The sequence below is a fragment of the Lynx canadensis genome, chromosome D2 (assembly GCF_007474595.2).
Source record: "Lynx canadensis isolate LIC74 chromosome D2, mLynCan4.pri.v2, whole genome shotgun sequence".
Taxonomy (NCBI): Eukaryota; Metazoa; Chordata; class Mammalia; order Carnivora; family Felidae; genus Lynx; species Lynx canadensis.
In genome coordinates this window covers 11,929,830-11,954,158 of record NC_044313.2, presented here as the reverse complement: position 1 = coordinate 11,954,158, position 24,329 = coordinate 11,929,830, and the positions used below count along the sequence as shown (strand labels likewise).

General features: G+C 56.2%; 1 protein-coding gene across 1 annotated transcript in view; it reads left to right on the top strand.

Annotated features, from left to right (window-relative positions):
• The window catches only part of GRK5 (G protein-coupled receptor kinase 5), a 216,070-nt gene extending 192,107 nt beyond the window's left edge, over positions 1–23,963 (top strand). Inside the window, exons 9-16 of the mRNA XM_030333985.1 lie at positions 2,460–2,650; positions 6,554–6,591; positions 8,292–8,381; positions 10,846–11,054; positions 15,468–15,605; positions 16,414–16,551; positions 17,113–17,244; positions 19,461–23,963. Of these exons, the coding sequence (XP_030189845.1) occupies positions 2,460–2,650; positions 6,554–6,591; positions 8,292–8,381; positions 10,846–11,054; positions 15,468–15,605; positions 16,414–16,551; positions 17,113–17,244; positions 19,461–19,559 (1,035 nt within the window). The 3' untranslated portion in view covers positions 19,560–23,963. The remainder of the gene's footprint in view (positions 1–2,459; positions 2,651–6,553; positions 6,592–8,291; positions 8,382–10,845; positions 11,055–15,467; positions 15,606–16,413; positions 16,552–17,112; positions 17,245–19,460) is intronic.
• Positions 23,964–24,329: the final 366 nt, after the last annotated feature.

Genomic DNA, 24,329 nt, shown 5'->3' with positions numbered 1-24,329 from the left:
CAGCAATGAGCTGCGGAAAGGCAGCCAGGCATTCCCTCCATCACGAGGCTACTCGTGGTCAATTGTGGCTGCCTTGGTCCTGTCACTAGAACTGGCCTGGCTCCCCTCTGTGTGGGACCATGGCCTCTGTTCTCCGGGACCACCTGGGAAACTCCTCAGGGGACAAAAGCAGCCCACCTTGGGCCTGGCCAAGGAGCTTTGTTTCCACAGATCCCTGTAGGCTGGTTTCATCACAGGGGAGACCTAAGCGTCAGTATCCTGGAGAGCCGCCATCTTGTTTATGTGCCTTGTGTCACCATGACCAGGCCAGGCTCTGCTGTAGGAACTAACCCCCAGCTCGAAGTAGCTGGAAACAACACGGGCCAGCGTCACACACGTAGGGTCCAGCCAGATCCGGCCACCCTCCCCCACCTTACAGCTGCCCCACCTGGAGTCTTGAAAGCGTGTGCCGGGGGGCTTGCCCAGGGACCCTCACTGCCTCAGCTGCAGGAACATCCCTCACTCCGCCCACAGGCTGTTGGCCAGAACCAGTCCCTGCAAGGGACAAACCAGCTGCAGGGAGGTGTGGAAGAGTACGTGGGTGTTTGGTCAGCTCGAAATGCCTCTGCCACACGTCACTGTAAAAAAACAATATACATGCACAGGGTCGACACTCAAACAGCACAGACAGGCTCAAACTGAAAACAAAAGCCTCTGTCTTTGGGTAGCCATTCCAACACGTCTGATTCATGTATGGGCTTTATTATTTTTAGCCAGGGGAGTCCTACCAGACATCTTTCGCTGCAGTGATTTCCCCTTAAATTGTAGGTCTTTTCCTGTGGCCAGATCTACGGCGGCATCTCTTTTTTTCACGCCGCACACCATCCCCTGCGACACAGCAAAGAGATAAACCATAAGCTGTGCAGCCCGTCCCCACAGATACAGATGGGTTCTGGTCTCCGAGCCACTGCGAACAAGGCTGCCGTGTCACCCCTTGAACATGCCTTTGGCACATCTCCGTGTGTCCGTAGGATGTACTCCCTGTGGAGGAAGGCAGTGTCAGAGGGTGTGTGCGTTTTCCATTTGGAAGCAGTTCCCAGATGGCTCTCCGTGAAGGTTGTGCCAGCTAAACGCCCACCAGCTGTGTGGGAGCGAGAGAGGCCATCAACCCAGTGCTTCAGTCATTCCCCGGAGGGCGTGGTTCTGTAAGGTGACGCTCAGAGGGGACGGGAGCGTGCATTCTCCCGTCATCTCAGGCTGCCCTCGGCTGCCGGCCCCATCCTGGGCAGTGTGATGGTGCTGTGCTCCCACCAGCTGGCATTTTGGCCCTAGGCCTCTTTGAGGCCAGAACCTTCCTCTCTGCTGCCGGTCCCCTTCAATTGGGACCATAGGTCACTGCGTCAGTGCTGCCTGTGGAACCCCCATCGTTAAAGGAAGGGACAGCACTGGCTCTCATAGGGGTTGGTGATGGTGGGTCCTCCTCCGGGGAGAAGGGCCGTGTGCCTGATAAATGGGGTGGCACATCATCAAGGACCCAGACCACCTTCCACCGTGCCCTGCCCCCTGCCCCTGGCAGGGAGTCCCCGTAGTGCCCTCCAGGAGCCCCTCCTTGGTGATCGTAGGCTGGTGTGGGAGGGAGGGCCAGCTCAGAGGCTGGCACCCAGCACAGTCCCCAGAGCCCTCCCGCTCGGCTCCCGTTCTGTTTCCTTCCCTCAGAAATAATTCCCATCGTTCCTGACTTTTGCATCCGAGTTTTATGGCCCAGCCTGTCCCCAGCCTGGTCCGTGGTGGCCAGATTTCATTTGTATTGGCTCCCTAAGTGGAGAGGGACGAGAACCACCCAGCGTACTTTGCCTCAGACCCAGCCCTGCCGCCTCTCCCGCAGTCTCATGGCCTGCATCCATCCTTGGGCAGCTGGTCCGCACCGGCAAGGAACTAGGTCCTGCCTGTTGATGGTCCCTTTGACCGGAAGTGTCCTGCGTGCAAGAGGAGGCAGTCTTTGCCAAACTGCGCTCCACTTCACAGGGTCCCGCTGGCCACCTCCACAGCCTGCTCCCAGCGTCCCCGTGACAATGAGACCCCAGCCCAAAAGGCATCTGGGCCCCGCTTTTCTTAACTGGCCAGCTAAGGCAGCCCACAGTTTTAACTAAATGAAGCAGGCACGTGCTTTTGTCTGTGTAAACGTACAGGCACCATCTGTCAGGCTTCCCGAAAGGGCCGAGTACCAGCCTGCCCACCCCCACTTTGCCTCCTCGCCTGGAACCGCCATATTGGAAGGTCTGAGTCCTTCGTCAGCCAAGAGGGGCAATGGGCAGCGGTGCCGTGAGGCTGCCCGGGTGCAGGGCGGTGGCACGAAGCTGCTGAGAGCCCCCCCCCCCCACTCCGGCCCTCCCCCTCCAGCCTCGAGGACCCTGAGGAGGAAGAGTGGAAGCGGATAGCGGTGGCTGGAACCTCACCGCAGGGCTGTCTTGTGCTCCCAGGTCAACCTGGCCTATGCCTACGAGACCAAGGACGCGCTGTGCTTGGTTCTGACCATCATGAACGGGGGTGACCTGAAGTTCCACATCTACAACATGGGCAACCCTGGCTTCGAGGAGGAGCGAGCCTTGTTTTATGCGGCAGAAATCCTCTGTGGCTTGGAAGACCTCCACCGGGAGGACACCGTGTACAGGTGAGCGGGCTCGCCGCCTGGTCCCGCCACCAGCGGCTGAGTGGGGGCTGACCTTCCACACCCGGGGTCAGGCAGGGACCCCCGCCCTGGGACTCGGGGCCCGGCCGTCACCAAAGAAACTCACGCCCTGGACCACGTAAGTGAGGCGGGCTGCTTGGGGGGCCAAGTGTATGAGGTGCTAGTCCTTCAGAGTTGATGAGGATGGGCCAAGGCCACCGGTGCCTTCCAGCCCGGCCCGCCAGAAGCTCGGTGAGCCGGTCCCAGAAAGACAGTAGGATCGTCACCACAGCAGCACGGACCTCGGTCCATCCCATATTGTTTGACTTTATGGGTTCCACAAGCAGTGGTTTTCAAACTTTTCTCACTGCCCCTCTCAAGGAAATTTGAAAATCTGTGTGCCCTCATACATCAAGGAGACATCCTAAATAGTATATCATTTGTTAAAACAGTGGCTGATATTTTGAAGCTCAGCAATTAACATCGCATTTTTGAAGGTATCCAGTGGAATCTAATTGCTACAGCAAATGGATTTCCACCAAAATTGCATGACGGGGTGCCTGGGTGGCTCAGTCAGTTCAGCGTCCCACCGAGCTGCTTTCGGCTCAGGTCACGATCTCACAATTCGTGAGTTCAAGCCCTGCATTGGGCTCCGCACTGACGGCAAGGAGCCCGCTTGGGATTCTCTCTCACCCTCTCTCTCCTCCCCTGCATATGCGCTCTCTCTCAAAATAAATAAATAGACTTAAGAAAATAGTTTTTTTAAAGTCAAAACGCCTGACAGGGGTGCCTGGGTGGCTCAGCCGGTTAAGCATCTGACTTTGGCTCAGGTCATGATCTCACAGTTCGTGAGTTCAAGCCCCATGTCAAGCTCTGTGCTGACAGCTCAGAGCCTGTAGCCTGCTTCCGATTTGGTGTCTCCCTCTCTCTGTCCATCCCCCCCAAAATTAAATAAACATTAATAATTAATTAATTATAAAAAATCCATGAAAACTCTTTATTTTTTTTTTCAATGTTTATTTATTTTTGGGACAGAGAGAGACAGAGCATGAACGGGGGAGGGGCAGAGAGAGAGGGAGACACAGAATCGGAAACAGGCTCCAGGCTCTGAGCCATCAGCCCAGAGCCTGACGCGGGGCTCAAACCCACGGACCGCGAGATCGCGACCTGGCTGAAGTCGGACGCTTAACCGACTGCGCCACCCAGGCGCCCCCATGAAAACTCTTTAAAGGTGAGGGATCTATCACTCTCTTCCCCACTCCCTTCCTCCCCCACAGAATGTTATTATAACATCATCTCTTTTTTGGCCTAAAAGTCTATCATTGAGCAGCATGTGGACCTGAAATGGATGGATATATATAAGATTTTTATTTTAATTTCCTTTCACCATAGGCTCTCAGTGTTAAAATAACTTGTGTTAAGTTGCCATTGTAACGATTTTAGTAGAACCCATTTCTGTTTTTTTTTTTAATTCTTTTAAATGTGTGTTTATTTTTGAGTGGGGGGAGGGGCACAGAGAGAGAGGGAGACAGACAGAGCACCAGCAGGGCAAGGGCAGAGAGAGAGAGAGACACAGAATCTGAAGTGGGCTCCAGGCTCTGAGCTGGCAGCACAGAGCCTGACTTGGGGCTCGAACTCACGGACCACGAGATCATGACCTGAGCCGAAGTCGGACACATAACCAACTGAGCCACCCGGGTGCCCCTGGTAGAACCCATTTCTGATTGGGGTCCTGGAGCAGGACACCATAGCAATCAGAGCGAGAAGGAGCCTGCTTTTCTTCTGTCAGTTGGAATCTGCCCATTGAGAAAGGGCACGTGGTGGGGAGATCCCAGAGAATGCCAGGACAGGGCCTTCTCAGGTTAGAGATCTAGAAATACACGTTCTTGAAAACCTCAGCCCACAGAGAAGCCCCTGGACTGTTCCCGCAGACCCAGTGGACACACACACCCCAGTTGGAGACCTTTGCCACAGAGCTCTTGGCAGGGATGATCTTGGGAGTCCAAGAACGTTTTAAAACAAGAAGGAATGGTCTTGACCCCCCCCCCCCAACATTCTCACGCCCCCACATTCTCACACCCCCAACATTCTCACCCCCTCAACATTCTCACCCCCTAAACATTCTCAACCCCCAACATTCTCACACCCCCAACATTCTCACCCCCTCAACATTCTCACCCCCCACAACATTCCCACCACCCATCATTCTCACCCCCTCAACATTCTCACCCCCCACAACATTCTCACCCCCCCAACATTCTCACCCCCTGAACATTCTCACCCCCCCAACATTCTCACCCCCTCAACATTCTCACACCCCAACATTCTCGCACCCCCAACATTCTCACCCCCCCCAACATTCTCACCCCCCCCAACATTCTCACACCCCCAGCATTCTCACACCCCAACATTCTCACCCCCATCATTCTCACCCCCTAAACATTCTCAACCCCCAACATTCTCATACCCCCAACATTCTCACCCCCTCAACATTCTCACCCCCCACAACATTCCCACCACCCAACATTCTCACCCCCTCAACATTCTCACCCCCCCACAACATTCTCACCCCCCCAACATTCCCACCCCCCAACATTCTCACCCCCCAACATTATCACCCCCTCAACATTCTCACCCCCCACAACATTCGCACCCCCCACAACATTCTCACACACCCCAACATTCTCCCCATTTAGGCTTTTGTTTTGTTTTCATTCAAGTGAAAAGAGAAAAAAATTCCCTTTGGGTTGAAAAAAGAAATCCCCACTTGATGGCTTTTCTCTTAAAACAAAAAGAAAGGCGGTCCTCCAAGCTCTGGCCCTTATTCTCGGAGGAAGAGAACCACAGCGCTTCCCTGGCTTCCACCACTTGGACCACTTGCCGTGGCCTCTCCATGGGTTTGGGCTCTGGCCCTAGTCCGCCAGCTATCTTTCCAACCCTGTGGCTGCTGGCTTACTGAGAGGGTGGCTCTTGCCCTTATTTGGAACGGTTTATACATCAAAGAACGCGAATTAAACAAGAGCAACAAAGTATTTGTGTTTATTTGTGATAAATAACCCCATACAAACGCATTATCACCTTGTGAGGCTTCCCCACTGGATTTGAACACATTTAACCATTCCCCATGAGGACAGCTGCCAGCAGTTAAATAAACAAAGCCAGTTGGTGGAGAGTCGGATCCTCAATCCAGATGCTAATGGCTTAACTGAGTCGCACATGCTATCCTACTGGCTGTTCTTTTACCCGTGGAAAGGACCTTCTAGTAAAACCAGACACTGCTGCTGCCTCCCTACCCCAGTTGGGTGGGGAGGGGCTTGTTATTATGAAGAGTGATTGTGTCATCAGAGAGAAGAGAGGAGGGACAGATGGAGACGGGCACACCTACAGCTGTGCTTTCTTGGGCTTATGACTCTGCTGGAGTTGGGGGACAAGGGGTTTCCTTCCCCAAGGGGGCCTGCCCTCTACAATTCTCTGCCCCAGTTCTACAGCTGGTGCTGTGTTCTCAGTAACTTCTCCTCCCTAATTCCCAGGCCCCGCTCTGCCTTCAGGGCATCCCAGAGCATCCTGAGACCTCCGGGTGTTCCCAGCCCTAGAGGGGTCTGTCACCACACCAGCCAGAAGTATTCTCCGCCCCTGGTGTGGTCAGTGTGTGGATAGGAGCCAGGGCTGGCCCTTGCCTGACCCCTTCCCAGTCATCTCCAGGTCGGGAAGATGCCTATGGCAACAGCGGCATTTGTTTTACATACTGGGAGGAAGGAAATTAGTCCAAGACTGTCTGGATCCAGAAAGAGACCAGACAGCCTGAGCCAAGAGATGGGAAGGAAACACGGCAAGAAGTCAACCCAGACGCCATGCCCTGGTGCTGAGAGTGCCCACACTCACATGCTTGTCCTCTTCCTCTTTCAGAGATTTGAAACCCGAAAATATCCTGCTAGATGATTATGGTAAGTTGGGGAGCCACTTGGGAAACCCCTTTCCTGCTCTGTAGCCAAGGAGAGCATCATAATCCAAAAGGAGCAGGGGGCCTTCCTGCAGAGACTCTCAGAGGCCCGACCCTGGGACTGTGGGAGAGCAGTGGGCAAAGAGGGAGAGCACCCACTCCCTCTCCCCAATCCTGGGTACCCAGGGCAGGCAGTGGGCATGGTGAAGCAGCAGTGTGGCTTGGCCAAAAGAGAGACAGAGAGACGGAGAGCACTGACTGAGGAGTCCAGAATTTCAGAGATCCTGGGCAAGTACTTCACTCTCACACAACTTCCTGGTACCCCCATCTCCCTTGCTGGTGAAATGGAAACATGGGCCCTGCTCTGCCTACTTCAGAGGGTGGGGTGGAGGTGAGGCTCCAATAAAATAGCTTAAAGGGCAATTGTTTCACCAGCTATAGCCAGCTCTAAATGTGTTAGGCATTATCTGTGCATTACCATTGTTGTTTTCCTGAGTGTGTGTGTGTGTGTGTGTGTGTGTGTGCACGCGCGCGTGCACACATGCATATGCGCACATGTACACACACACAGGTAACATGTTTAGCCTCTCACACCTGGGGAATGATGTTCACATCTGTTATCAGACTAGATGTTCCCATTTCTGCAGAGGGGGCAGGGCCAGCATCCCTGTGCCCATATTATAGATGACAAAATTGAGGCTTAGAGGAGCCAACAAGCCCAGGTCACCCAGCAATCAGTGGCGAGCTGAGACCAGCATGCCTCAGATGCCAGGCAGCCCCCGGCAGGGGGAGGGAGAAAGGGAGGCAGGTCATTGGTGACTTGGAGAGAGGTTTGAGTGGGGAAGTGGGCAGAGGGCCCAGGGCCTGCGCCCTTCTTGGATGAGCCCAGGGCCCACTGGGGTTCTTCTGCTGCTCTCAGAACCAGGCCCACCACTGATCTGCAGCCTGATAGCTGGAACCTGTGTGCTCTCTTCTCCCCTCCCCACCTTCATCAGGGCTGCTGAGCCAGGGAGTTTGCACCCCTCTGGCCTGGTGGGGAGTCCCTGACATTGGACCTCACTGGGGTCCGGGCTGTGGGGCCCTGGTGTGGCCATGACCCTGCCTCAGTGGGCCGCCAAGCAAGACAGAGCTGTAAGCGCTGTGTCATCTTGGCCTTTGGAGGGGAGTCCTGGATTCCATTTCATCTCGGTCTCCCCATGGCCTGGATGACTTCACTCTTGTCTCTCCAAAGGCAGAGTGCAAAGAAACTCCAAAGAGCAACAGGGAAGGACAGGGAGTTGCCTCCCGAATTGCTTTATAATTTTTCCCCTTAAGCAAACTGTAAAAGTTCAGGAAAATCTCACATTTTTCCCATGAGGCAATCATAGAATCAGGCCAAGGTCTTTTAAACTTGGTGATCTCAGCCTTCCAAGAAGCCCATTAGGGCATTTTATGGGTAGGCTGGCCATCGTCCAGCCAAATCCAGACATCCTTTCCCGTCTTTATGTTTTCCTCCTGTAAAGTAATGATTTACCCACATCCTCTGACACCTGGATGCCCCCAAGGGTCTGCAGTCACCCTGAGGTGGCTGATTGGGATGCCCCTCTTGGGGCCGAGAGTCTGTGTACCTTGACCAGGGGCAAGCAAGTCTCTGGACCACCCAGGGTGGGCCATGTGTCCACTGACTGTCCCAGCGACCCGCTAACTCTGCTCTCCCCGCCTCAGGCCACATTCGGATTTCAGACCTGGGTCTGGCTGTGAAGATTCCCGACGGAGACCTGATCCGCGGCCGGGTGGGCACCGTGGGCTACATGGGTGAGTGTGGGCCCGGACCCTCCCTGAGCCCACCTCTTGGGCCTCCCTCCTCTATGCAGCTCTGATCAGAAGTGGAGCCACAGCAGGCAGTGGGAGGTCTTAGCTGGGGCAGGTGGAGCGTTGAGGCCCAGGGTTCATCTTGCCTAAACTGAGCATTCTGAGCCCCCCACCACAGCCCCACCTGCACCTCAAAGCCAAGCCACTCTCAGGATCAACAGTCAGTGCGGGCACATGGTGCTGTTTGGGAGAGGCTAAACCCAAGTAGGGGTCTGGTGATTGGCAGGCAGCCTTTCAGGGGGCCCCTGAGAGGAGTGAGGTCACTAGGAAAGGCCCAGAAAGGAGAGGACTGCACCACCTGCTGTGTCACTAGGCATGATGCTTGCCCTGCCCCCCAACCCCCCACCACAAGCCTACTCTAGGACCACCATCCTGGGGGCTGCAGGGAAAAGACTGGAGCTACATCTGGTCCTCCTGAATCCCTCTCCGGTGATGGGCATCCCCTGGGCTTCCTCCTGCATGTACCTCACACACATGTCCACTTGTCCCAGGGGGTAGGGGGCTCCAGAAAGCTCTGGGTACTGAGGATGCTGCTGTCCTCCACTAGGCTCATGCCAGCAGCACTTGTACAGGATTCTGTGTGTTGTCTCTACTGCTAGAAGGTCCTTTTCAGGTTGCATGTTATTGGGGAACCTGTGTGTATCTATGTATATGTGGCTGTGTATGTACCAATGCAAATGCGGATGGATGGATGGATGGATGGAAGGAAAGAAGGATAGAAGGAAGGAAGGAAGGAAGGAAGGAAGGAAGGAAGGAAGGAAGGAAGGATAAATGGATAGAAGGAAGGATGGATGGATGGATGGATGGATGGATGGATGGAAGAATGGATGGATGGAAGAATGGAAGGATAGATGGATGGATGAGTGGATGGATGGAGGGATGGATGGATGGAAGGATAGATGGATGGATAGAAGGCTGGAAGGATGGATGGAAGGAAGGAAGGATGGATGGATGGATGGATGGATGGATGGATAGATGGATAGGTGGATGGATGGAACGATGAATGGATGGATGGATGGATGGATGGAAGAATGGAAGGATGGATGGATGGGTGGGTGGATGGATGGAAGGATGGATGGATGGAAGGAAGGAAAGATGGATGGAAGGAAGGATGGATGGATGGATGGATGGATGGATGGATGGATGGAAGGAAGTATGGGTGAATGGAAGGATGGATGGATGGATGGATGGATGGAAGAATGGAAGGATGGATGGATGGATGGATGGAAGAATGGAAGGATGTATGGATGGATGGGTGGATGGATGGAAGGAAGGATGGATGGAAGGATGGATGGATGGATGGATGGATGGAAGGAAGGATGGATGGAAGGATGGATGGATGGATGGATGGATGGAAGGAAGGATGGATGGAAGGATGGATGGATGGAAGGAAGGAAAGATGGATGGAAGGAAGGATGGATGGATGGATGGATGGATGTGTGGATGGATGGAAGGAAGGAAGGAAGGAAGGATGGATGAAAGGAAGGACAGATAGAAGGATGGATGGATATAAGGAAGGAAGGATGGATGGATGGATATATGGAAGGAAGGAAGGAAGGAAGGAAGGAAGGAAGGAAGGAAGGAAGGATGGGTGGAAGGAAGGAAGGAAGGAAGGAAGGAAGAAAGGAAGGGTGGGTGGATGGAAGGAAGGAAGGAAGGAAGGAAGGAAGGAAGGAAGGAAGGATGGGTGGATGGAAGGAAGGAAGGAAGGAAGGAAGGAAGGAAGGAAGGAAGGATCTGCACACCTTTGTATACCTGTATGTCTGTCTCGCACAGAGTGCTGCCTGCCTCCATCTGCAGGGCCTCTGTTATACGTGTTATCCAGCACATGTGTGGATGCATTTGCCTCTGGATGCTTGTCACCTGCCTGAAGACGTGAAACTTAACCTTTTTTGCACTTCTATGGTTAATCTAAAATTCATTTTATCAAAGTAGTGGGGAAGCCATAGTGAGAGGCTGTTTGAATTCCAGGTAAACTTAAAATCCTCTTTTCTTTGGGTGGACACACTTTCCTTCCTGACAATAAATATGTGTGCAGCACCTACCCTGTGCCAGATGTCATACCTGTTACTGGGACACAGCAGTGAATAAGGCAGCTCAGATTCTAGTCAGGGAGACATCAAGGGAACAGACCATTTCCATCCACTGTGATCAAGCTTCTGAAGCCAGAAGCACAGAGGAGAGCAGTCAGGGTGGGCTCCCTGGAAGAGACGGTATTTATGGCATTTGGTTGGTAGGAGTCAGCAGGGGAAGCATGTCCTTGCCATGAAGCTTCAGGCGTTCTGTGAGCAACACCATCACTCGTGGATGCAGTTGGTGTGAGTCACAACCCTGGCCCCGTGTGCCCTGACTCTGCCCTGCCACCAGCTCTCTCTTACCTCCCCTCGCTCCCCCCCTCTACCCCCAGCCCCAGAGGTCCTGAACAATCAGAGATACGGCCTGAGCCCTGACTACTGGGGTCTGGGCTGCCTCATCTATGAGATGATCGAGGGCCAGTCGCCATTCCGGGGCCGCAAAGAGAAGGTGAAGCGGGAGGAAGTGGACCGCCGCGTCCTGGAGACGGAGGAGGTGTACTCTTCAAAGTTCTCTGAGGAGGCCAAGTCCATCTGCAAAATGGTGAGCTCCTGGTGGGCCAGACGCTGCCCGCGGGCTGGCTGTCCAGTGGTGTCTCCCCTCCTGCGCAAACAGGCTGACAGGGACAGGGTCAGGCACACTGGGGTAGGAGTAGTGGCAGCACCGAGCCAGAGGAACGAGCAGTCCTGGTCGTGGACCGGGGTGGTCGGCCACGGCTGCCAAGAGAAGGCCTGGGGTGCAGGCAGGGAGGCCCCATGACAGGGAAGGGGCTGGGGCGAACCGCGGGAGACACTCAGATCCGGCGTTGTTAGGGCAAATCAACGTCTTGGAGAAAGGAGATGATCCCAACTGGTTCCCCAAGGCACAAAGGGATCTTGGGGCATCCCCTACCCTTGACCTTGGCGCCCTGCAGCCTCAAACTCTGGATCCCCAGGCACTGACTGAGGCCAGCAGGTGCAATGCAGGTGCTGGGGTGGTGATATTTTCAGTATTTGAACATCTTACAATAGAGTTTTCCTTCCACTCCATGGAATGCTGGCCACACTAGCTTAGGTCCTGCATGACAGCAATCTAAGGACCGTGGGACTTCATCGTCCATGGGGACGGTGCAGGAGGGGAGCACCGTTTAGACAAGCTGGGTGGGCAGGACCAGACTGGGGCTAGGAAGCCTGATAGAGGAAGTAGTGACCGGAGCCATCAAAAATGGAGCTGGGCAGGGGGTGGGGCACCTGGGTGGCTCAGTCGGTTAAGTGACCAAGTTCGGGTCAGGTTATGATCTCACAGTTCGTGGGTTCAAGCCCCGTGTCAGGCTCTGTGCTGATGGCTCAGAGCCTAGACCCTGCTTCTGATTCTGTCGTCCTCTCTCTGCCCCTCCCCCACCCTCTCTCTCAAAGACAAACATTAAAAAAAAATTTTTTTTGAAGTGGGGCTGGGAGAGAGTCCACCCCTGGCTGCTGCCCCTCCCCCCCAGCCCAAGTGGCTCGCCAGAGGCTTTGTGGGGGGAATGGCCCCACCTGGCTCTCATGCTCCCGAGTTCTGCCTGTGTCCCCCTGGGGCCTCTCCCTCTGATGCAGGCCCAACTGTGCTGCACCCCCACCCCAGGCAGCTGCCCTCCAGTGCCAGCCACGCATGGACAGGAGGGCCTGGATGCCCCACTCCGGGTACCCATGAACCCTCAGACTTCCTCTCCCTGGAGCGCTGCTGCACCTGGAACAGCAGACAGCAGGGGTGAGGCTGCCCTCCCTGCCACCTCTCTGACTCGAGTGTATAAACCACGAGGCTGGAGTGTATAGAACAGCAGGCCCGACATGCTGATTAAAGTAGTGAAGCTTCTGCTTCCAGAAAAGCCAAGGCCGCACTGTTAGTGGCCCAGGGACCGTGTGGCATAGCTCCCCACCCTGAGGAGGACCCTCTCTGGAGCTATCCACTCACTGCTTGACCACTTCCTCTTACCGGCTTCAGTCTGATGTCACAGAGCCATGGGAAGAAGGATTTGGGACAAGATCTGCCATTTGAGCACTTCCAAAAAAGAGGACCCATAGATCTGCCATCGACATGTGTGGGAGTCACTGAAGGAGGCTTGCAGACACACACCCAAACCACGTGGCCTGTGGGCTGGCCCGTAGCCGGGCACTTGCCTGCACCCCTGGGCCTCCCAGAAACCCAAGGAGTCACGGCAGCCAGAGTTGGGGTGGGGGACAGAAGTCAGGTAGGTGGAAATGTGGGACCCTAAGGACATTTGAAAACTGGGGTAGGAGACCCGCCAATATTTGGCTTAGACGCAAGGTGTCTGTCCGGTGGGGCCAAACTGGGCGAAGGATAGAAGAGGGAAGTCATCAGCCATGGTCAGAGCATCACCAAATATCCCAGGTCAGGGTCGGGGACTCAGAGAACCAGAGCAACCCCAGCAGGACACAGGACATGCTGGGAGGACAGAGAGGCAGAGAGGCTCCGGCCCGCTGTCTGGGTGCCTGTCCGGGCACCAGGACTAGGGGCGCTGCTGGCCCTCTGCTGCCCCCTGGTGGCTACTGCGGGAAAGGCGGTGGCTGAGCCTGGGACTCTGAGTGGACCTTGGCCAATGGCTTTCAAAGGTCGAGCCAGTGTCCCCTCATCTTTCTCTGCTGGAAGAACTGACAAAGCCCTCTGGCCTTGCTTCATCTTCTTAAAAATGACCATAGGGTCATGGGATTCTGGCCTTGGGCTTCCTGGCCACCCCTCCCCGCAGCCTGTCCGGTCTGGCAGCCAGGCTGGCCCTGTCGCCTCCAAGAGGTGCCAGCTCAGGACACAGCAGGGCCTGTCTGTGAGGAAACCATGAAGGCTTGGGGCACATTGGACTGTTTCTAGACGCTGGCAGCTCCAGCCCTGCCTGCCCAAGAAGGCCACTCCACAGACTGCAGGGAGGCTGGTCCCTGGCCGCCTGTTCCTTCCCTGATCCCACCCTGGGGCCACAAGACCCTCTCCACTGCCCCCTGGGGTCCAGAAAATTCATACGTGTCAGTGCCCTGTCCCCTGGTCCGGTGCCTAGGCCCAGACCTCAGCCCCACCTCTGTAGGTCCCTGCTGAGTTCCAGAAGTGGCCCTGACCTCCTCACAGGACCCTCCCTCTGGCCCTTCAGCCACGTCAGCCTTAATCAGCCTTCCAGCCCATCTCTTCTCCTCCTTCAGGAAGCCCACTCTGCCTGCCCCACTTGCCCACCTCACACCACCTCTCCCTCTCACTTCTGGTGTATACCTGATGCCAGGGCTGCAATCAGGTAGCACATAGACGGGTGTTCAGCCTGCACGGTGTTTTAGAAAGAGGTGGATGGCAGGTTAATTGCCAAGATTTCAAGCAGGAGAGATTTCACGTGAGAACCTGGACTTTCGGCCCCGGGCACGAGCCAACACTCCTGGCAGAACTGATGGGCGGCCTGGCACAGCCCTCCCAGCCCACCTCGCCTTTATTGTCCTTGTTCGTGTTTCTGGCTGGCTGGCCCTGCAGGCTCTGGGGTCTACAGCTGGGAGGACCAGCCTCTACGCAGGGAGCCTTGCCTCTGTGGGACTTCTCAGAACAGGGAGGAGCCCTGGCCCAGCAGAGCCTGATTCCTGGAGCCTTTGTGGAACTGCAAAGCCTCTGGAGAAGACAAGCTAAAGTCCCGAGGCACCGGCTCACTGGGCAAAACATGCCTGGGTGATCGGTGGACCAGAGGTTGACATAGTGATTCTCACAGCTTAAGTCTTTTCTAGGCTGTGACCTGGTGTTTGCCCAGGTGCCACCTTTGAGTCCTCTGTTTGAAGGGGAATGGGAAGGGAATGGCTCCTGCAAGCCTCCGCCTCTAGACCATGAACCTCAGCAGGCCCGCCTGCCCGCTGGCCCACCACCGCAACCCCAGCCCCCACGGCCAGCTGCAAATGTGCATGGTAGGAGAGCACACACAGGGTGCCAGCATATTGGAGAGAGAATGGCCTGAGGTCAGGCCATCCACTCTGATTCTGGTCTCAGAGCAAACAGATGCCCGGGGGTCAGCTGGTGGTCCTCCAGCATCACAGCCTGCCCTTCCCAGCCCCCTCCCAGCACCGCCCCCCACTCTCCTGCCGGCCCCCCCCACCTCGTTCATACCTTTACCCGTCTGGCCTGGCTGACTGCTTCTGCAGCCTCTTCCTGCCCTATGAACCTCCCCGCCTGTGGCTTCTGAGAAGGACACTCCTCTACCCTGACCAGCATTCTTTCCAGCCAGTTCACCCTGGCCCATCCCCCGCCCCTTCATCCTTCGCCCAGACTCAAAGACAGGTGTTCCCCAAGGCTGCCCTCAGGTCTCCACCACCGGCTTTTGCCAGCCGATGCCTTCCCCGCCTCCCCACTCCTGGAAAGCCTGTAGCAAATGCCCTTTCCCTGCAAAGCTTCCCCGTCCCCCCAGCTGGCAGCCAGGTCGTGTTCCTCTGCCATCATGGTGTCGTACCTGTATTGCCCTGATGGGTCCTCTGAACGTGGCCTTGCTGAGGCCAGGTACTCCGTGCCCGTCCCCGGTCTCTGCACAGAGGTTTGTGCCAACTAGATACCTATCTACAGGGTACTCGGGTGTTGAGTAGACGAATGAGTGAGACCTGCAGAGACCATCCGTGCCCTTTGTAGCTTGCCTATAGCAGAAGAAGTAACACAGTGCCACAGACATGGGTGGTGCCCAGTGTGCTGCAGGGTCGGTGTACTGCTGTGGGGAGGGCAGGCAGGACCCCCCGCCCTCCTGCAGCCTCCAGGCATCTAAGCACGCTGCAAGGCCCGAGCAGGCCAAGGCAGTGTCCCCTGGGTATCTGGGGGCGGCTCGGGCCCCGCAGAGGCTGGAGGAGGACGTGTGGGAGGCTCTGGGGTGCACCTGTGAAAGGAGATGATCACAGGGGCCTGAAGCCCCAAACCCCCTGTGGCCTTCAGCGGGAGGAAAGGCCCACCCAGCCATGACCTCTCACGGCTCTCTTGTCACAGCTGCTCACCAAAGATGCAAAACAGAGACTGGGCTGCCAGGAGGAGGGGGCTGCTGAGGTCAAGAGACACCCCTTCTTCAGGAACATGAACTTCAAGCGCTTAGAAGCCGGGATGTTGGACCCTCCCTTCATTCCAGATGTGAGTTGCCTCCCCGGCCCAGGCTGCACCTGTGCACAGACTCACGACTTCAACTTAGTGAATGTCCACACTGGGCCCTGGGAGGCCACCCCGACTGACCTTGAACTCCTAGAGGGCAGGGCCAGTGGGCAAGTGAGAACAGTGGATTTTAGTGCTCTAACAGCCACAGCTCATGGTTCCGGTGCCCAGCTGCATGGTGGGCGCTTACATCAGCCCCACGGCATAGGTTTTTCTAGTGTCCCCACTTTGCAGGTGTGAAGACTGAGGCCAACAGGGGATATGTGACTTTCCCAGAGTTCCTAAGCATCACAGCTGGGAGCCCAGCCCAGGCCTGTCCGGCTGCAGAGCCTGGGTGCCTGGTAGTGAGAGAAGTGCCTGGAGGTTGTCTCTGGGCCACATGTCTCTCTGGCCCTGGGTCCCCAGCATCAGTTCTCTCTGTGGGGGACAGGCTGGAGGCCCCAGCTGGGGCAGCCCTCGTTTGGACGGAGATGCCCGGAAACACTTCCATCATCCTGATCCTTGGGCTTTGGGGAACAAGAAAATCTGCTGGGGGCATGGGGATCCCCAGAGGTGCTGAGGAACATGAGGTCAGAGAGGGCATGTTCAGTCTCCCCACTGTGGCCCCAGCCTGGAGAGTGGGGAGGCCTGCAGCCAGCCTAAGGCCGATGGCGGGAAGGAGCCCCTTGGCAGATCTGAGAGAGAGCAGCACCGGTCCACTGCAAGGTGCCCCTTGCCCCCGATCAGAACCCGAGGCTGGGGGCACCGGGCCTGGGGCGGGACCCTGGGTGACCGAGCCCTCTGCCCGCAGCCCCGTGCCGTGTACTGCAAGGACGTGCTAGACATCGAGCAGTTCTCCACCGTGAAGGGTGTCAACCTGGACCACACGGACGACGATTTCTACTCCAAGTTCTCCACGGGCTCCGTGCCCATCCCGTGGCAGAGTGAGGTGAGCAGGGCGGTGGCCACATGCACCCCGAAGGGGGCCGCTGGGTCGAGGGCGCCAGGCCTGGCCCAGGGCACCGTTGGCGTGGGGTCAGAAGAGGAATAGGAGGTGAGATGGACACGGCCGTCTCGCCGGCTGTCTCGGGAAGTCTGGCTGGGAGAGAGGAGGAAAACAGGACTGTGGCTGGACACACAGGTGGGAATGAGCTGGGGGAGTCGGTGCTGCTTCCAATGGGTTGGAAATGATGGGGCAGGGGAGGGGGCGCTGGCAGGGGGAAGGGCCCGGAGCATGTGGGTGACCTGGGCTTGGGGGGGTGTAGGGGGGGATGGGGTGTGGGCTTGGTAGCTGGATGATGAGCACACCCTTGCGGCCAGCCGGCAGGGGAGAGGCAGTGGCAGGCAACGAGCGGCCTGGGCCCAGGGCCCCTGAAGGACGCAGGGCAGGGGGAGGACCTATTGGAAGCCGGCTCCGGGCAGGGTGGTGGCCCGGCCTCCGGGCCTCCTGTCCACCTAAGATGACGAACACAGCTGCTCACGCCACCTGTGGTTTGCACCCCTTCCCCAGATGATAGAAACCGAGTGCTTTAAGGAGCTGAACGTGTTTGGACCTAACGGTACCCTCTCGCCGGACCTGAATAGGAGTCACCCTCCAGAACCGCCAAAGAAAGGGCTGCTCCAGAGGATCTTCAAGCGTCAGGTGAGGGATGCCCCCACCATGGCCGGCTGTCCTGGCATTGGCCCCGGGGACGCCCTGGGGCCCAGGTACTTCCCTGAGACCAGAGCTGTGGCCTTCTCCCAGTAGCCCGTCCCAGCCCCGAAGCCCACCGGCCGGGTAGAAGGGGCAGGGCCGGCCCAGAGCTCACCCTTCACGAGGGTTTGTCAGCCTCGGCACCGTCGGCATTCTGGGTGAATTCTCTGTCGTGGGGGCCGTCGTGTGCAGTGAGGGATACCCAGCAGCCTCCCGGCGTCTCCCCGCCAGGAGCGCCCCACTCCCGCTGTGCAAGTCAGAAAGGTCTCCGGACCTTACCCAGTGTCTCTGGGGCACAGCCTCCCTGACGGAGAGCTAACTGCCCCATGTGGCCATTGTAAGGACTCCAGTTCTGTAGGTAACTGCTGAAGGTGACAAAGAACGGGGAGAGCAGGTATGGGAGAGGTGGTCCCCACAGAGCCTCGTGGCTCCTGGGCTGGGGCCCCATACATGGCGGCTGTGCCCCCCAGCTGGCAGCCAGAGGACACTCTGCCCCTTGGGAAGACGCATTTTTCCTCAGAGTCTGCCCCTGGATTAAGGGCTGGTGTGGGCCAGACAGAAGACGTGTCCCCACAGGCCTGTGAGTGAGAGGCCACTGAGGCCCCCACCTCATCCCCTCGTCCACCCTCCTGGCCTGGCCCCTGAAGGAGGCGTGGCCCCCCATTGCGCCCATGCCACAGCCTGGGAGGCTCCTGTGACTTATACTCCTCCCCGCCCCCCACCCCAAGGGAGCTGTGCCTCTCCCAGGAGGACGAAGAAGGAGAGGCTGTGAAGCTCTGGTCCCCAGGCCCCAGGAATCCCGGCTCCCCCACCCCCACCCCGCTAACAGGATGGGGTGGCTGTTTATGGCATTCTGGTGTGGACCAGCTCTGCACTGGCTGCTTTTTGAGAGCTTCTCCTAATTAAGCTCCACAAAAGCCTGGGCCTCCGTCCAACCATTCATTCATTCAGCCAATATGTATTGAGTGCCTACTGTGTGCTAGGCTGTTTTCTCAGGGCTGGGGATGCATCAGCAAGCCAAACTGGGATCCTTCCTTTGGGCCATGCTGGTGCCATGTGAGCCCAGCGTGTGTACGATTAACCCACTCCACAGGTAGGGAAACTGAGGCTGAGGGGGTCAAGGAACTTGCCCACAGTCACAAGGCCAGTGAGCCCCTGCAAAGGATCTGGGGTTAATGGCAGGGAGCACGGATCAGACATATGGAGAGAAAATGCAGACTGATGCCAAGTTTGGGGTTTTATCTAAAAGCTTCATGTGAGTTTCACATCCTGTTCCAAAATATACTCATGTTCATATACTATAAAAATATAATTTTTAAATGCTTCCACCAAGGAAAATGGAAGTTCCTGAAAGAAAGGAACCTGTCTCCTCCCACATGGCTGAGTCCCCAGGTCCTGGGACAGGCATTTGCTGTGGAGGCTCCCCGACTAGGGGTTCAAATCTGGCCCTGACTCTTCCTGCTACTTGGGTGGCACTGTACCGCCCCTGTCCCAGCGTTTGTGTGCCCGTCTCAAAGGTCAGTGCCCAGAGCAGGGAAGAGGGAAGTGGAAGTCAGCGGCCCTCTGCACAGCGCCCAGCACTACCACCAGGGAAGCAGATGGCCCGGGTCTCTCTCCTCCTCCCTGCAGGTGTGGGGGACCCGCACCCACGGGTATGCCAAGAGGGTGCCAGGGGCACCAAAACAAGCAGCCTGTGGTTCTCGGGCCAGGCACTCGCTCAGGCCCTCTCTGCACACAGCCTGGCCCTGTGGAGAAGCAACTCTTCCCCTACACTACAGGCAGGACAGCCAAGACATTTAATAACTCACCCAAGGTCACTCAGCTAAGTGGCAGGTGTCAGGCTCAAACCCATGGCAGTTTAACCTTGGACCTGCGGTACTTAGCCGCGTCGATGTTCTGGGAGGGGCCACCTTCTCCCTCCCTGCCTGGGATTTTCTTAATTCCATACCTCCCCCTGCCTTGAGGGGTGGCCTCTGACCCTGGGTCTGCGGCAGGTGGGGGCGGGGGAGGGGGGTGATGTACAAGGCAGCGGAAAAAAAGAGATGGTCAGCAAGCCCTGATCGTGGCCCTGTTTTCAGATTCAGAGGCCTCTCCTGTCCACTAGGACTAACACTCTCTCTCTCTCTCTCTCTCTCTCTCTCTCTCTCTCTCTATCTCTCCTCCAGCATCAAAACAATTCCAAGAGTTCACCCAACCCCAAGACCAGTTTTAACCACCACATGAATTCAAACCATGTCAGTTCAAACTCCACGGGAAGCAGCTAGTTAGCGCTCTGGCCTTGAAGTCCACGGTGGGACCAGCCCTAGACCCTTGTCCTTAGAAACAGAACTTACGGACAGGGGAGCCCTCCAGGAGCCGGGGACGGAGGCCGCTCACCCCCTCGACGCAGAGCCTCCAGGTTTCTCAAAGAGATTTCCACTCAGGTCTGTCTCCAGAGGTGGCCCTCAAGCCGAGGTGGAACATTGCAATAGAAATCCAATTGGATACGACGACTTGCACGTATTTTAATAGCGTCATACCTAGAACTGAATTTTGTCTTTATTATTTTTAAAGAAAAGTTTTGTAAATTTCTCTATTGTCTCAGTTTACATTTTGTATATTTGTATTTAAATGAAAGTCAGACTTTGAGGGTGTATATTTTCTGTGCAGCCACTGTTAAGCCATGTGTTTTAAGACATTTTAGAGTGGGGGGGTGGGGGTGGGGATTTACAAAACAAAAAATGTGACTCAAGACTTCCAGAGCCTCAAATGAGAAAATGTTTTTATTAAATGTAGAAAAGGACTCACATTTCACCTTTAAAGGATTGGTTGTATCCATCTCTGTAACCTTTCCCTCACATTGATGTCACCGTGCTTTTGGCTTGTAACAATCCGAATTAAGTGCTCAAGACACAATTGGGACTTCGCCCCCCAGTCAGAATGTCCTCTGTGGGGTCTCCGGGGTCACCTGGGGCCGATGTGCACTTTTCCTTTAGAGGCACACGATGCCAGTGTTGCTTCAGCCTTGGCCTTCTCTTCCTTCTGGAACGTGGCCGGTACGCAGAACTGGGTCTCTTTCTTTCTAAGCAGGTTCTGACTGCTAAAACCGGTATGCTTTAAGAGGCTTGCCTTTGGGGATTTTTGTTTTATTCTATTTTTAAGAGAAGCATAGCGGTGATAAGGTGTAGTCATGGAACCCCAACTATCCCAAATCCTCACGGCCCAAGGAAGCATCAGGGAGTGAGGGTCAATGGAATCATCCTGAATGAGTCCCTGGAGGGGGAGGGAGGCTTGCCCAGGGACTCCTGGCACATTCCTTAAGCGTTTACGGGACCACAGGGTCTGGAGAGCTTCCCAAGGCCCCACAGATTCACCGGCCCAGGCGGCATGGATGGGGTTCGCTCTCTAAGCAAGTGGGATGCTCTAGGGGAGGGCCGGGACCCAAAGAAGCTCAAGGCCACTGTCCCTTCCTGGGAGGAGTGGGACAAAGGCAAGATGTAACAGGCATCTCAAAACTCCAGGCACAAATAGCCCTCAGGAGGACTTGGTGGCTTTGCCAGACCAGGGTCTTCTGAAGGCAGTGTCCAGGCCCTCTGAGCACGGCCGTCCAGCAGCAAGGAGCCACCGGCCCCCTCCTGTTGCCTCCACAAGGTACAAGAAGCAAATCCACCCTCGCCTCCCCCCCCACTCCAGAATAGGGCGAGTGGTTGACAGCCCTGCTCCCCTGCCTGGCTGCATCCCCGGCGGCTGAGCCAGCCTCCTCCTTCTGACGGCAGCCGCCTGGCAGTCGCCAGGATTTCGCCCAGTGTGGAGCCTGCACTTCTGTCATCGGCCTCTCCCGTCAACATACAGATTCCTGGGCTCCACCCCAAGTCTGTGGGATGGGATGCTTCAGAAGCAGGGCCCCAGAATCTGCATCTAAAGAAGTTCTCCAGAACATTCTGATGCACCCTCAAGGACGGGCACGTGAGCCTTGGCTGCAGTGGGGCTTTGGATGTGACCCAAAACGATTTCTTTAGGTGACGCGGGCAGTGCGAAGCATGAGCTTTTAGGGAGGAGACAGCGGCGGGACACAGCAGCCTCATGCCCCACGCCCGTGCTCTTGCCCCCAAACTGGAGCACGCCGCTGGAGAGGGGCTGCCTTCGGGACGGGTCATTCTAGGGCGTGTGACCGATAAATGGGAGAGAAGCAACCGGTGGGCTTCCCTCGGGTCCTCTAATGCGCAGTATTATTTTCTTCAAGACCGGCTCTCGCCTCACGAGGCTGCTTCTGTTACTTTCCTGGGCTGCATACAAGATAAGTACAAACAGCCATACTCCGTTTCTGCCAAGGAAGTGGAAAGCCCCCTGGCCAGTATTTTAAGAGCCTCAAGATCTTGCTGACCCTCCTTTCTTAAAGGAAAGGACAGTCATCTTCCTGGGGCCATCACCAGCCCGAGCCCCCACTCTCCTTCCTTCCTTCCTTGTGCCCCGTTCACAGCAACTCAGTGCTTCCCGGTGACCCGTGTAGAGAAGCCATCTCTTAATTCCTCAAAGCTCCACACTGGCCATTTGTAGGACCAGAATCGTCAAGAGACAAGAGGGAAAAACATCCATCGCTGTGTGTTTCTGCATCGTGGGAGCTCAGACGATACGCACAGGCCTTTGTGGGACTCTTAAAACGACTGGAGTCTTCCTTCTCATTTGCTGCCTGTCCCCACCCAGTGCCCATAGGACGTGGGGCCAGAGTCACCCGCCTTCCTGATCATCCTGTTCCTACTGCCCATTGTTTCCTATGAGAGAAGGGAAGTCCGTTTCAAACAATGCCTGAAAATCAGCCCTCCTTTCCACCAAGTCCAACAAGTAGGTCCTGCCCCCCACCCTCTCCCTAGCTTCTACTCCGACTTGTTTTCTGTAGCTGCATTTTTAAAAGGCATTTTTAAATTAAGGAGGGGGAACCCACTTTCGCACCCATCCACTTATCTGGGATGAGGCGTATTTGGGCAGTGAACGAATTTAATTTTTTTTTTTTTAACTGCATTTGAGCTCTTCATAGAAGGGCCTCTCTTTCTCCAAGCATGACATTTTTCTCACTGGACGCTCGCCAACCTCGTGCCTTTGAGGTGAGACGCAGGGCCTCGCAGAAGCATCTCTGCTTCTACTTTTCCGGAGACAAGCTGCTGCCCCCAGTGGGACGGGGTGGTCTCCGCCATGAGCACCACCACCGACAAGTGTCTATCGAGCCCCCAGGGGGGCTCCCATAATATCGCCCATAACCACACACACACCTGACCCCTGCCTTCACAGAGGACGGCACCCTCCCCCGCCCCCCAAACGCACCACTCACTTTCTACTCTTTCTAGGCCGGGAACATCACTTTTTAAGCCATGAGGTCTCGAGGTCACTTGCACCGTTGCTAAGTGTTGCCATGTCTGGAGCAGCCCCAGGCTTATTTCCTGAAATGCACTGTTCTTAGCAGAGACTGGGGCTCCGAGGGGCAGGCAGCAGGGAGGCCGGCTGGGTGGAAGAGAGCAGGGTACCTCGGCTTGATGCACCCTTGACATGCACCACTGCAAAGAATGGTGGTGAGTTCTGGGGACTCGTGCGGACGCCACCTTGGCCTCGAAGGCACAGCAGCATGCGGCCGCTTGCCCTTGAGCCTGGCAAGCCCCGACAATGCTGAGGGCATGCCCTCTGAGAAGCCAGGCTCTCCACGCCCGCTGTCGAAGCTCCTCGTTCTTCCACACCCCTGTCCTTTCCCGAAAGGTTCAGGGCGTCGGTTTCCCACGGACTCGACTGAGCTACTGACCCAGACCTCAATTCGGAGGGAACACGGCCGCCTCCTTGCACCTGGCGTCCAGGCCTTGCCAGAGGAAACAGGAGCCTCGCGGACGAGCAGAAGCCCACCGAGATGAAGTGCCACCCGGGTGACATCAGCTCTCCTCTTGGGCTGCTGTGGACTCCCCCGTCCGTGTGAGCACCTGCGTCCTTCCAAGGGCAACCTCGCCCGGTGTCCCCTGGCCTCATAACCCCACCCTCTGACACAGGACCTCCTAAACTTTACAGCCTTTGTTCCGAAGAAGGAGTGTGAAACCTCCGTGCATTTTGAAGGCACAGGGCTGAGACGTGACCAGCAGGGAATTCACTTCTTTCTGTCACAACGGACCAGTGAAGCCTCGTCCCCGAGGCCCCTTCCCCTTTCCCCCGGACCCCACCCCACGGGCTTTCACAACCAACCCGTCCAGCTGTCAAAGCCCAGAGGGGGCGGGTCAGAGCCTGCTCGGGTGCAGGGCAGGGTTCTCGGCTGGTCTTATGCTGGGGACGGTGGTTAAAACATTTGGAAACTTAGCTCTCCCCAGGACGGAAAGACACTTCCTCAAAGAATCTAGATTATCGTTCCCCAGTCCATCAAGACGTCATTTTTGTAATAGATCAAAAGCAAATGTTCTCGATTAGAAGAGCTTAGTGGCTGTTGGTAGCGTTAAAATAAATAATCCTTCTAGTATCCAAAGGTTTCTATTTTTTTTTTTCAGGGAAATTTAAACTTTGATGGTGAATGAAAATAGTTCCCTTTTGGAGGTCATTCCTGAAGATAACGGCTTTTGTTCTGTTCTGAATCTTTGTCCGTTCCGTCTCCTATGTCACTGTGCTGCTGTATCTAGATCGAACCACTGTTGTTTTTTTAAGAGAAATAAATTCCTTAATGAAAAGAGTATTTCTTTCTGCACACGGCTGTCACCGCTGAGATGCCAGCATCTGCTGCCACCGCGTCTTGATTAACCCTCTCCTTAGGCGGACAGCTCAGGCCCCGCTGAAGCTCTGGCCCACATACACCACCCCCCACCCCCCCGACCGCGGGAGAGAGTCCACTGGGGGAAAGGGCATGCTCTGAGCCTCTGAACTGGGGGCCCCGTCACAGGGGGGCTGTTCCCTCGGGGTCCCCAGGGCTTTCTCTGGGACGTTCTCCAGAAGCCTCCACTGAGCCAGCCTCCCAGGCAGACAGAAGCCACCATCCTCCTGGGATACACGGTCTGAGGGAGAAACTCCCGGCCCACAGCACCCGCCCACCCCACCAC